The 12,761-nt window shown below is 46.1% G+C and overlaps 1 protein-coding gene across 11 annotated transcripts; it reads left to right on the forward strand.

The window, feature by feature from the left end:
• Window positions 1–238: 238 nt before the first annotated feature.
• Window positions 239–3,195, forward strand: LOC100193764 (uncharacterized). Of its 11 annotated transcripts, none has more exons than XM_008673937.3 (11): window positions 266–420; window positions 549–841; window positions 1,216–1,280; window positions 1,369–1,409; window positions 1,507–1,561; window positions 1,693–1,732; window positions 1,892–1,989; window positions 2,121–2,163; window positions 2,251–2,384; window positions 2,489–2,686; window positions 2,770–3,195. In XM_008673937.3, the coding sequence occupies exons 2-11, from the start codon at window positions 724–726 to the stop codon at window positions 2,911–2,913; spliced, it is 936 nt and encodes a 311-aa protein (XP_008672159.1). In that variant the 5' UTR covers window positions 266–420; window positions 549–723; the 3' UTR covers window positions 2,914–3,195. The 11 variants fall into 11 exon arrangements, with proteins under 11 accessions (XP_008672162.1, XP_008672165.1, XP_008672167.1 ...); XM_008673939.4 differs by having other exon boundaries at window positions 2,492–2,686; XM_035965656.1 differs by having other exon boundaries at window positions 549–567; window positions 1,126–1,280.
• The last annotated feature ends 9,566 nt before the right edge of the window (window positions 3,196–12,761 follow it).

Here is a 12,761-nt window from a genome sequence, read left to right on the forward strand (position 1 = left end):
CCAGCAGCCTCTCCCTATACGAGATAATTCCGATCCCCCGTGCAGCCCATACCAGGTTCCAACCACGTACCTCACACCACGGTTTAGCACGTGTCTTACTCAGCCGTGCTTACCGTCTCCCCTGCACGCCGCGCCGCATCCGATCCTCGCTCTGTATCCCCCATATTGCTGGGCGAACACGTTCCTTGAGGGGCCTTTCACTGAACGATGGGGCCCATACCGCCCGGTCCATTATAGAGTTGTTCTACTTCTATTCTACTGGAGTGCATTACCACCTGTCTTTTTCCTTCCTCTTCAACGTCTCGAACAAGCAGGAGGAGGTAGACCGAACAACTCCAGGTCGCGGGAGCGGCCATTTCTCTGGGGCGGGACCGCGGGAGAGCTCTAGCTCTTGCAGCAGTAGAACTCTACTGCAGCCAGGTACGCGTGTTTCGGAGCCGAGGGCGCGGGGGTTAGCAAAGATTGCTCGGCTGCGAGTTCTCTGCCTGCATCTTTCTTGGTTTCTACGCTGTCAAGCCCCGAAACCAAATCGGATTTCTTGGTCGCAGACACTGCAAAGGGCGAGAGGTTTGCTTTCGCGCCCTGGGACTTTCAAGAAGCACTCGTTCTAGGGTGGTGCCTCGCGTGCTTTTCGTGCGACTCGTGGTCTGATTCCTTAGTAGTTCCAGTGCTGCGGGTCAACTTTTGGACAGCAATGATTTTGGGGAAGGAGGTTGTAGATGAATGAAGCGCATAGAATATACCCTTGGAAACCTACACACGCCGTACAGCAGTGTGACTATAAAAAAGACTCGCCATGATACACAAACGCTGAAAGAATTTCTGATGGCAGAACTGAGAGGTACGGAGGGGCTTAGCTTACATTTCCTCAGACTGACAGGGAAGCACATGCTTTGGAATGGGTGGGTGAGGGGTTGGGTGGTGTGGGGAAAGGGGGGTGCTAGCCGCTTATCTCTAAACAATGTCTAATTCGCTAGACGAACCTATTAACCCTAATTAATTCATGGGTAGCGCGTGTTTACTGTAGCAAAACATGGGCTAATCTTAGATTAATTGCGCTTAATTGATTCGTCTCGTGAATTAACCACGGCTTATGCAATTAGTTTTTAATTTGCTCATGTTTAGTTGTGCTAGGTGGCATCCAAAATACCGGCTAAACTTTAGTACGGGATCCAAACACCCCCCCTTAACTGGGCTCTTAGCTATTTATGACAGAGTTAAGAGAAATGGATAAGGATGGCAGCTCCGAGAGAAGTCGCCCAGATCATGGTGATGTGAAGGTGGCTCACCAATCTTCTTCTTTCTATGAGCTCAGCAAATTGTCAAGAAGAATGCTGCGCACTAACGTCTTTCTCTTAATCCCCTCAGATGCTCAAGTTCAGACCAAAGGTGCCTCGACAGAAGCAAAAGTAATCTATTTGTCTTTGGTTGATAGTAGTGAATCTCATGGCTTTTTCGCCAACCATTTTGTAGTTACCATAAATGGAACGTATTTTGCTGTTTCAGGCCAAAGCAACAAGACCCTAAGCCAATTGATGAAGATGTGATGAAGATATTGAGGGTGGGTAACTGATTATCCAATTGTCATATCGTGGTTTCAGATACTACTATAGTTTTGGGGGGGGGGGGGGATGGGTGAGAAAAGGATCAGCATGTTCTTTCTATGGCAGAACTTATGTTTGTTCTTTTCAGACTCGCCAAGTGGCTGCAAAAAGTGCACCAAACACAGAAGGTATTTAGCGCCCCGAGATCCTACTGTCAGGCATTATTTAAGATTTAGGAGAAACATGCCTTTTCGTTCATATCAAAACAACGCACATATAAGAGCATCCATTGTATTATCGTAGATTTAGTCATATCAAAATAATCGGACTGGACATATTATTTGTAGATGAGTGCTCACCACAGAAGACCCTCTCGACGCCACCTTCTGCAGATGTTGTTTGCTTGTCACCAGCGCAACTCGGAGTGCAAAAACAAAATCAATTGGTGAGTGCCCCTAGAAGGCAAGAACCTCCCTGTCACAACCTTGCTGTATTGTAAAACACCATCTGCTTGTTGTCAGACTTATTAACTTGTCTTACGTACTTTCTGTTGTCTTGTTTCTATGTCAAATGAAGCCACTCCAAATTCCTAGATCCTTCCCTGTTCCTGTTAATTCAGGTGAATGTGAAGATTCATAAGCTCCTTTGTTCTTCTGAACAATACTTTCCACTAAGAATTTTTATCGAAATATTCAACTCTTGACAGGATTGGTTTATGAAGAAGAGAGTAGTGATGACGACGACGATAATGATAGTGACAATGTTGGGTTGCTGGAGACTCAGCCAGATTCAATTGAAAGTGAAGCTTTAACATGTCCGGCTGAGGAGCTTGATTTGCTTGTATGGACTTATGAGCTCTGTTGCATTCTAAAAAAAACTTATAAGCTCTGCAAAGTTGTATACATAATGTCTGAACACTCACGTCATTCACTTGCAACTTTTAGCAGCAAGAAGGTAGCAAAGAAAGAATGTTCTTCTTCCAGTTCCCAAACTCTCTTCCTTTACCCAAAAGGTCGTCCAGTGCCGGCAAGGAGGTGATGGAAGGATCCAACCTGCAGCAGCTGCCTCAGGGTTATTTGGGCAAAATGCTAGTATACAAGAGCGGCAAGATCAAAATGAAGTTAGGAGACATCATCTTTGATGTCAGTGTGTACACCTTTCTCATCTTTTTGAGATTAGCAAGATATTTTTGCATATATTTTATGCTCAGTTTCAACCGCTGCAGGTGAACCCAGGAGTAGAAAGTAGGATGCTGCAGCGTGCAGTAGCTCTCAACACTCGAGACAAACACTGTTGCTTGCTTGGAGAGATTGAGAATCGTCATGTTATTGTGACTCCCAATGTTGATTCTTTGTTGAACGACAAGTAGGGACCAACTGTAGCAGCTTTGTCACAGATTGTGTGTAGACCTGTAGATATGCAGGGTTAGTGACATCTGTAGAAATTATATCAGCTCTGTCAAATGATGTATAGGATTTTAGTTGTGTAGTGTTGTGAACGTTTTATTGTGATTGCAGTGCTATGTTAGTTTTAGAACTGCATGCAGCTCCCTGTGGATGAATGTTTGTAAGGATCGGTATTTGACCTTGATTGTATTGGAAGGCAAATATAATAAAAATCACGTCGTTCTTGTGGGCAAGGCCTTCTGCTAGTACAGGTTTAAGGGATTCCACATTTGTGTTGATAGTAAAATGTGTGGTTCTCAATACAAATAAATCAATAATGGTTACCGAAAAGAACAAATTGCTACAGAAAGGAGAAAGCTAGAAAAGAACTTAGCCAACCATTCTTTGGGAGGGTCACAAGGAAAATCTTGCCTTGAACCTCATTCTTCAGGAAATACTCGAATGCAGTGATTGACATCCTTCCCATCATCAGCATCTATTAACTCTCCAATCCATCATCAGCATACTTTACACTACACCTGCCTGAAGAAGAGGGTGATATGCAGGGCCAGGGAGTGTCGTCCAACTCCAGCCCCAAGAGCACCACCCGAGAGATCCTGCCCAATTTGGGAGAGATAACTACAATCTGATCACCTCCGAGCAGATTGCATGATCTCTAGGGTGCATGCAGATATTTCTAACTAACTAACTGACAGCACGAAATAAACAAGCGTGATGGGACATGGATCAGATATGTCTTAGCAACTACTAACGCAATGAACTGATCAGCCCATAACTTTAGTATGGGCTGAGCTTGGACCAGTCCGGCCCAATGAAGCTTGTATTGTTGAATTTCTTTAGTTTAGTAAGTTATAAACTTTATGTAATTGTAATATTTAGATTTAATGTAGTCAAATGACGCTTTCATTGTTTAATATCTTTAATTTAGTAAGTTATGGACTTTCTGTAGTTGTAATATTTAGACTTTATGTGGTTCAAATATATGGGTCGAGCTTGGGCTAATACGGCCTGATAAAGACACGACATTCTTTAGGGTCGAGCTGGATCGTTGTTTCTACTCTTTGGGCTGGCATGACACGACCCAAAAGTTTTTTTTGGGCCTTCTCACTCCGAGTCTATTTGGCCCGAAGCACGATAGGCTTGCTCCGGCCAGGCTAGCCCGACCCAATTCCAAACACTACTCATATACCTGCCAGTGTATGCAACGGACTACCCATACCTTTAGGGCTTATTTGGATATTCTCGGATCACCTCAATCTACATGTATTGAGTTCAATTTACACCATAATTCATCTCAATCCATGTGGATTAAGGTGAATTATAGAATATCGAAACAAAACTTTAAGGGCGTTTTGATTCCCCTTACTAAAGTTTAGTTTGTATTATCAAATATTTGAATAACAATTACGGATATTAAATATAAACTTAATTAGGATTAATAAATGTGTATCATCTTTTAGTCTTGACATATGTAATTAGTTTTATAATTAGATTATATTTAATACCGTAATTATTGTTTAATCGTTCGATGTGACAAGAAGTAAACTTTAGTTGGGTGAAACCAAACACCCCCTAAATTCTATTTCGGACAGGTGACACATATAATGGTTTTCAAAAATATATCGTAGCACATGTTTCATTGAAAATTAGAATTATATGAAGTATCACGAGAGTTATCGAAATAAAATTATATAATATATTACGATGGAGTTCTTAGACTGTCTCCAGTAGCTTATCTATCATATCTTTTATCTTATTTACTATTTTAAACTACACTCTCTGAATAATGAAATCAAAAGTATAAAACAGTGCAATGTTACGATTTGCTAGAGATGGCCTTATAATATAGGTTATAAATTAGCAATACAATAGTAGATGACCTGAAACAGACCAGAGCATCAAGAAAACGTGAAGAGAGACTCTAGCTTCACAACCTATAAATTGAACCTATGAACAAGTTCTTTTATGAAAAAAATGATTCACGGGAATGATTGCCAGCCTGATACCTGATAGCATACGTGCGTGAGATCGTTCTGCACTTCAAATCTTCACGGCGTGCCGTCCTGGCGCAGCAAGCAAACACTGACGACAAACATTGCCGTTGTGCTGCTCGTGCATACACCGTACTGCCGCTACGGCGCTGCCCGCAGAAAGCAGGATGGAACGAATCCGTTCGGTTGGGTTCCTCAATTTTTTATAAAATTCGGTTCTAAAATAGAACCGAAATGTGTATGTTGGTTAGGTGAAATCAAGAATTTTGGTTTTTGTTAATTCGGTTCTGTTTCGCATCTAACTAAATTAACCGACCTTTAGTGAATCAAACAAGTGAACTGTCCTAGGCTTATGTGCTCAACAGACATATACGGAATTGTAATCCCCAAACGCCGAAATTCTCGGCGTGACTCTGGTCGGAGTCGGAGTGTCGGACTTCGGACCTTGCCTCACGCTACATATAAATCCCCCGCGGCCCCGCTTCTTCCCATTCTCGCTTCCTGCTCGTCTCCATCCAGTCTTCCACAGCGCGTCAGATGGCCATCCCGATGCTGCTGCCTCACGAGATGTGCCGCCGGGCCAGGATGACGGCCTCCGTGCCGGCGGCGGTTCCAGCCCCAGCGGCGCCAGAGAAGCTGCGGCTGTCGGACCTCGATTGGATCTGCGACCTCGGCGCTGGCGGCTTAGCCAGCGTCTGCAAGGCACGCCACTGCCGCACCGGCGCGGTCTTCGCGATTAAGATATCGTTCGACCAGGACCCGCTCGTCGTAGAGAAGGAGGCCGAGGTGCTCAAAATCGCTGCTGGGGCGACGCACGTCATCGACTTCTACGCCCTGCTCCGCGAGCCCGGCGGCAAGGCCGCGCTCGTGCTCGAGTACATGGACGCTGGGTCTCTAGGCAGTCTCCTGCGGCGGCGCCGGCGCGGGGGGCTGCGAATCCCGGAGGCAGCCGTCGCCGAGGTGGCCTTCCAGTGCGTCCGGGGCCTACTCCAGCTCCACTACAACGGCGTGGCGCACCTGGACGTAAAGCCGGACAACATCCTCGCCAACTCCCGCGGGGAAATCAAGATGAGCGAATTCAACCTTTCCAGGGTCCTACGCGGCCCCTCCGGCGAGCCCCTCCAGGTGCCCATCACCGGCGGCACTAAGATGTACTACAGCCCCGAGCGGTTCGCGCCCAAAGCTTGCGCTGGGCCGATCGGCGCCATGAAGGCGGATGTCTGGGGCATCGGCGTCACCATCCTGGAGCTCTTCTTGGGGCGACTCTCCCTTGTGCCCGGAGTAGAGAAGCCGTCTGCTGAGGAGCTGAAGAAGGCGATCTTCTACGGGGAGCCTCCGTCCGTGCCGGAGGATGAAGAGGCATCGGCAGAGCTGCGCGCCTTCCTGGCGGCGTGCCTGCAGAAGAAGCCAGCGCAGCGCGCCATGGCGGTACAGCTGCTCGCACAACCGTTCATAGCGCGGCGCGACGTGGAGGCGTCAAAGCGCGCGCTGCTGGAGATTCTTGCGGCTGCGTAACGTGATTTAGGAGCGTACGTACGTAGCTTTAGGAGAAGCAGTTGGCCTGCTATTTTTTTTTCACAGTCCTGATTACAGTATATTTTTTTTGGGACCGGTGTCCATTCAACTTGGATGCAATTTTTTGCAAGCAGCTAAGACCTGGATTCATTGCAAGAATCAATTTTGATGTATGCTTATTGCAAGAAGAAATATTCAACTCTTAATAGCTGTTGAACGCTAAAAAGAGGGTCCGGCCCTGAGGCCGGATGGTCCGCGGTTCGGACAGTCCGTGGTGGTGGCGCGGACGGTCCGCGCGTGCGCAGAGTCAGTTAGGGTTACTAGTTTCTCGTGGGATTTGTTACCTAAAACCACGAGATTAACTTGGGAAACAGTTTGAAGCGGATCCAGACCTCCCCTTTATATAGATGAAGGGTTACGGCCGATGGAACCCCCACCAATCGATCAAATGAAGTCTATTTCTCGTTTTTATCTTATGCAATTAGGAGTAGTTCTAGTCTAGTTCTAGTTTAGCCTCTCAATCTCCAAATTCTCCGCTTCTCTTCGACTCTACGTCGAGCAGTCTAGGTCGGTATGCTCGAGCCTAGACATCACCTAGGATCTCTCCTCCCCGACGGGGTCCCTCCCGGGAGCGAGATCCAGACGCCGCCGGCGACCTTCGCCGCCCCCTGCGCACGCGTGGACCATCCTGCCCTAGGGCGCGGACCGTCCGGCCGTCAGGCAGGGAACCCAAGCCTCTGTTTCAGGTCGCGGACCGTCCGGCCCCTGGCCGCGGATCGTCCGTGTCTCTGCAGAGGGCACCGCCGCCGGTTCGTGTTGAGTGATTGGCGCCCCCCAAAAGGCACCAACATACTTTTGGCGACTCCGCTGGGGAAGGTGTTTAGATCTACTAAAAATCAGGCCCTCAAATGGCCGGTTCTAAAGATCACACCGATATCCCCCGGACAATATCCTGAAGCCGGTTGTTGAAAGTCTGACGACCGATGAGCAACAGCAATACGAGGACTACATGCGTCAAGCGAAGGAGAAATTCTTATCACAATACACGGTGGATCGCCACCAGAAAGTTGTCAAACATGGAGAGACCGACGTCGCATCTCTTCTATCTTCGCTAAGTCCCCAACGTAAGTAATCCCGACGACATCCAATTTATTAAACAATATGTAGATCATCAACAGAATCAAATGAAACAACAGATTGGAGGGTTAGAAGAGTCAATTAGAAAATTAACGCATATGTTGGAGAAGTCTGTTGCTCCTAGTTTTCCATCATATGAGACTAGTAACAAGATATCTATGTCTAATACATCGGCAACAAATGGGGATTTGCAGCCCCAACCATTATATGGTATGCCGACGAACTCATATCCAGGGCAAGTACCACCACCGCCATCCCTGTTTGGCAGATCGGCGCCCCTGAACGCGGTTGGACCGTCCGAGCTTCTGCCCGGACCATCTGGCCCATACACGGACCGTCCGGCTTGCTCTGCCGGACAGTCCGGGGCCACCCTAGGACCACCGCCGTCCCTGCTTGGTAGATCGGCGACCCTGGACGCGGTCGGACCGTCTGAGCTTCTACCCGGACCGTCCGACCCTTACGCGGACCGTCCGGCTTTCTATGCCGGACAGTCCGGGGCCGTACCAGGGCTACCGCGTGGCGCCCCAATAATGGCGAACACGACCGGCCAGTTCGGATGTACCACCGTACAAACTGGATACACATATACAGAACCTGCTGTTGCACACCACGCACCAAATTATTACACACCACAGCAGCAGTATGTTTCGCCATCTACATATTTAAACCATAATGCACCATACAATCATAGACCGACCAACACTATCGATCGGTCACGGCAAGAAGGTCAGTATACTAATACCCGACCAAATGAGCCCCACAGCCCAGGATCCGGTGGTCTACCACCGGGTGCAATGGAGAAAATTAGGGAAGAGATGACTGAACTATTTCGAGATAAGTTCGGAGTTAGTGTAGCCAGAGTAGGGCAATCATACCAAAAGCCATATAATCACCGGTTTGACACTGTCCCATATCCACAAGGGGCAAGGATACCGGAATTTTCTAAGTTTTCTGGTGAGAATGGGAGAAGCACATACGAACACATAGGCCAGTTCCTAGCACACCTAGGCGAATTGGTTGATGGAGAAGCATTTCGTGTTCGGTTATTTTCTTTATCCCTTACTGGTATCGCTTTTGCATGGTACGCCGCCCTGCCTCCTAATTCCATTAATTCCTGGAATGAGTTAGAAAATAAATTTCATGAACATTTCTTTGCCGGGGAATATGAATTAGGATTAGCTGACTTAGCTTCAGTCCAACAAGGACGCGAAGAATCGGTTAATGATTATATCCGGAGGTTCCGGGACACTAGAAACTGATGCTTTCGAATCCATGTTGTAGACAAAGAGCTAGCAGGGCTAGCTTTCAATGGGTTGCTATCCTACTTAAGAGATAAATTAGATGGGACCCAGTTCTTTCGATAGCCCAGCTACATCAGCGGGCTTTAGCCTGTGAAAGCCGATTTAAAGAGACATCAAAATCGACCGCCCGTATTATACATCTAATAGAGCGTGATAGTTCAGATGATGAATCCGCAGATGTATATACCGCTGAATTTATTTGGCCAACAAAGACCAAATCTTCAGCATGTTCTTCTTTACAGCCGATTCAAAAGAATCGGCAAGAAGAGATTAAATTTACCTTTAATGTTGCCAAATGCGATAAGATATTTGATGAGCTACTTAAAAATGGCAACATTAAATTAACTCATAATATCCCTCCTATAGATGAATTAAAGAGACGTGCTTATTGTAAGTGACATAATTCTTTTTCTCATGCCACCAATGACTGTAATGTTTTTCGTCGACAGGTACAATCGGCCATAAATGAGGGTCGGTTGGCTTTTCAGGAAATGCAAGTGGACACACAGCCAATTCCTGTTAATACAATAGATGTCGCATGCGAAAAGGTCTTAGTTCGGCCCGAAATGGCCGATAAAAAGCAAAAGCAAAGACATCATCATTGACGATCCTCGCACGTCAAATATATCGCAAAAGGAGATTGCTCGAAAGGCACCGAACGATAAGGCTAAAAAGTCCGGAGGCGCCGGGGGGCAGGCACAATTAATGAGCCAAGCACGACAACCTGGCCTGAGCATCACAGACGGTATGGCACCTACGTGCGGACGGTCCGGTGCTCAGACAGACGGTTCGGCTAACTCTGCCAGACAATCCGCCTATGGCCAAAGGCGTCAGCCTCCACACAAAGTCTTAAAAGGGAAAGAGACGCAACGGCAAAGCACATATGGCCGGCTGATCAAAACTGACTCTACTTTTGATCAGTTGCTCTCCAAGAATGCTAGCAAGAAGACCGTTCTACGTGATCGGTCAACGAAGAAACCTCGGTCACCTGCTAAAACAAAACGGGTAAACAAAACGGCCCGAAAGGCGACACAACAAGCATCACCTATTCATCCTATGAGACCAGGGTACTTTCCACCCGTTTACTCATCGTCGGTATATTATCCTGTTCAAACATGGAATGGTACGATGATGAATCCATGGTATATATATAGTCCCTTTGTCTGTCCAGACTGGGGGGCACCTCCATTCTATTCCTTTTGATCCATTGACCAAATGGTCATGGCCGAGAAGGATACAGTCTAAAACGGCCTTTATACATTGGTGCTTTATTGAATGATCTCCATGTTGAAAAGCCGATGACTTACATCAGGTTTAGTTCATATGCTTTTGGTTCGTCAACCTTCACCAAAAGGCAGGGGGGCATATGTTGAACGCTAAAAAGAGCAGTGCGGACGGTCCGACCCTGAGGCCAGACGGTCCATGGTCCGGACAGTCCGCGGTGGTGGTGCGGTTCGCGCGTGCGCAAAGTCAGTTAGGGTTCTTAGTTTCTCGCGGGATTTGTTATCTAAAACCACAGGATTAACTCGGGAAACAGTTTGAAGCGGATCTAGACCTCCCCTTTATATAGATGAAGGGCTACGACCGATGGAACCCCCACCAATCGATCAAATCAAGTCTATTTCTCGTTTTTATCTTATGCAATTAGGAGTAGTTCTAGTTTAGCCTCTCAATCTCCAAATTCTCCGCTTCTCTTCGACTTTACGTCGATTAGAGCAGTCTAGGTTGGTCTGCTCGAGCCTAGACATCACCTAGGATCTCTCCTCCCCGACGGGGTCCCTCCCGGGAGCAAGATCCAGGCGCCGCCGGCGACCTTCGCTGCCCCCTGCGCACGCGCGGACCGTCCGACCGTCAGGCAGGGAACCCAAGCCTCTGTTCCAGGTCGCGGACCGTCCACGTCTCTGCAGAGAGCACCGCCGCCGGTTCGTGTTGAGTGATTGGCGCCCCCCAAAAGGCACCAATAATAGCAATACTTCACTAATAAGTACTCTCTCTAATATCCTATTAGTTGTTGTTTTGGACAAGGTCCGAGTCAAACTTATAAAATTTTGACTACAAATAACTTTTTGTTATTTAGTTTTGAATCCTAATATTTATATGCATCGATTTACCATAAAATGTATTAAGCTTTTATTTGTATTTTAATCAAAAAATATTGATCAAAGTTATATTTTAGAGACCGTGTCTTTGTCCTAAACGACAACTAATAGGAAACCAGAGGGAGTAAGAGTCACGACGACGATAACAATAGCGACAATGTTGCAAGCAGGAAGAGTTGTAAGCGCGAGTGGTTTCAAACTTTGAGTTTCTTTGTGGAAACATTCACTTTTTCAATTCTGAAGATTTTCGTTGTATACGACTAATTCACACGCCTTACACACATCTCGGCATTTAACATCCAATTCACACGATATTTGATCATAGGCACGCAAATTCCTTGAATCTACCACTACCAGGCCGTGGGTCTGTCGCGTGCCACCCTTCGCGGCGATCGTGCTCATGCCTGCGGGATCAAGGTGGTTGTCGTCATCGAGAAAGATGACTACTCTACCACCAAGGACTACAGCTCCAATCGAGGGTCATCCATGGAACGCATCTTCGAGCGAGGCGGCATCTTCTGCACGTCCACCGTGACCACCATGATCTCCATGGGTGCCTAGATGTCGTTGTGTGCATGCAGCATGGCCATCCTCAGGAAAAAAATTGTTTGCATGCAGCGTGGCCATCCTCAGGAAAAATATTCTCTATATATAGTCGGTTGTAGAAAAATTTCCCTGTAGCTTCTTATCTATTTATGACACGTGTCCTCCTACCAATGATATAGTGTTGTGGTCCCCTAAGATATTTTGTTTCATTGTGTGTGCTTAGGAGTAAAAAAAGATAATTGAAAATAGAAAAGAAGAAAAAACCTGGCAAATCACTTCTATCCAAAGAATTCACGTGAGCGGGATAAATATCGAAAGAACTATGGACTGAGTGTAGAGACGTGCAAGTTAAGGATTGGATATCAAATTATTTTCTCAAATCCATACCAAATGCTTTCAGTTTTTATAACATCTTTGCTAATTCATTCGAATAAGCTTGTACAGAATCGGCTCATTTGAAAGGATGTGCATGTCTGTTTGATATGTATTTCTTTCATCTCGAACTATAGAGCATTTTGTGTTTTAGATACGTAACTTTTTTATATACTTATCATATATAATATGCCTGATATATAGTAAAAGTGATATATAGTAAAAACAAAATTATATCTCTTTTCTTCTCTATCTTTTATCTCTAGATGCTCCTCAGGGAGAGGAGGCGTGGCTTCGCTTCACCTCCCCTCAAGTGATGTTTTGCGTCGTCTTGCCTTGTCTTCCCGAGATCATAGAAGCGCCACCATCAGGAATGAATCCTAGTGCCCGCCCCTATTTCATCAGCATGAGTATTTCATAGTTTCATAGACATACTCATGCAAGAAAGTTAACAATTTTTGTCTTCTAGTAGCCACATGCCCACATATCACAAATGTGGTCAAGCAAGAAACAGACATAGCTTCGAGTACATGTTTTGTAATTTAGGCAACAAGGCAAAGGGAAGAGTAGCAAAATAAGCATCAACAATAAACTGTACACACAACTAGCTTGCATATCTCAACAAAATTTAGTTGCAGCAAGTAACAGGCTTCACATCCCCCATACTTCTAGGTTCCAGTTGCCCTTGTCTAAATACAAACACATAGATTAACTCTTGGTCTAAATACAAAAAATCACTAAAGAAAATTAAAAGTTATCAGGTTTTAGAAATCAAACCCTAGGGATTTTAATAGAAGGACGCCTTTGGTGGACGATGCTTCTAGAGTAGTTGTCGTGGCTCTTGTAGTCA

The sequence above is a fragment of the Zea mays genome, chromosome 3, assembly GCF_902167145.1.
Source record: "Zea mays cultivar B73 chromosome 3, Zm-B73-REFERENCE-NAM-5.0, whole genome shotgun sequence".
Classification (NCBI taxonomy): Eukaryota; Viridiplantae; Streptophyta; class Magnoliopsida; order Poales; family Poaceae; genus Zea; species Zea mays.

Excerpts from the sequence above, each read along its gene's own strand:
- LOC100193764 (XM_008673937.3), top strand. The coding sequence starts at position 724 with ATGAAGCGCATAGAATATACCCTTGGAAACCTACACACGCCGTACAGC. Across the intron at positions 1,410-1,506 it reads GTGCCTCGACAGAAGCAAAA|GCCAAAGCAACAAGACCCTA; the intron begins GTAATCTATTTG and ends TTGCTGTTTCAG. Across the intron at positions 2,385-2,488 it reads CTGAGGAGCTTGATTTGCTT|CAGCAAGAAGGTAGCAAAGA; the intron begins GTATGGACTTAT and ends TGCAACTTTTAG.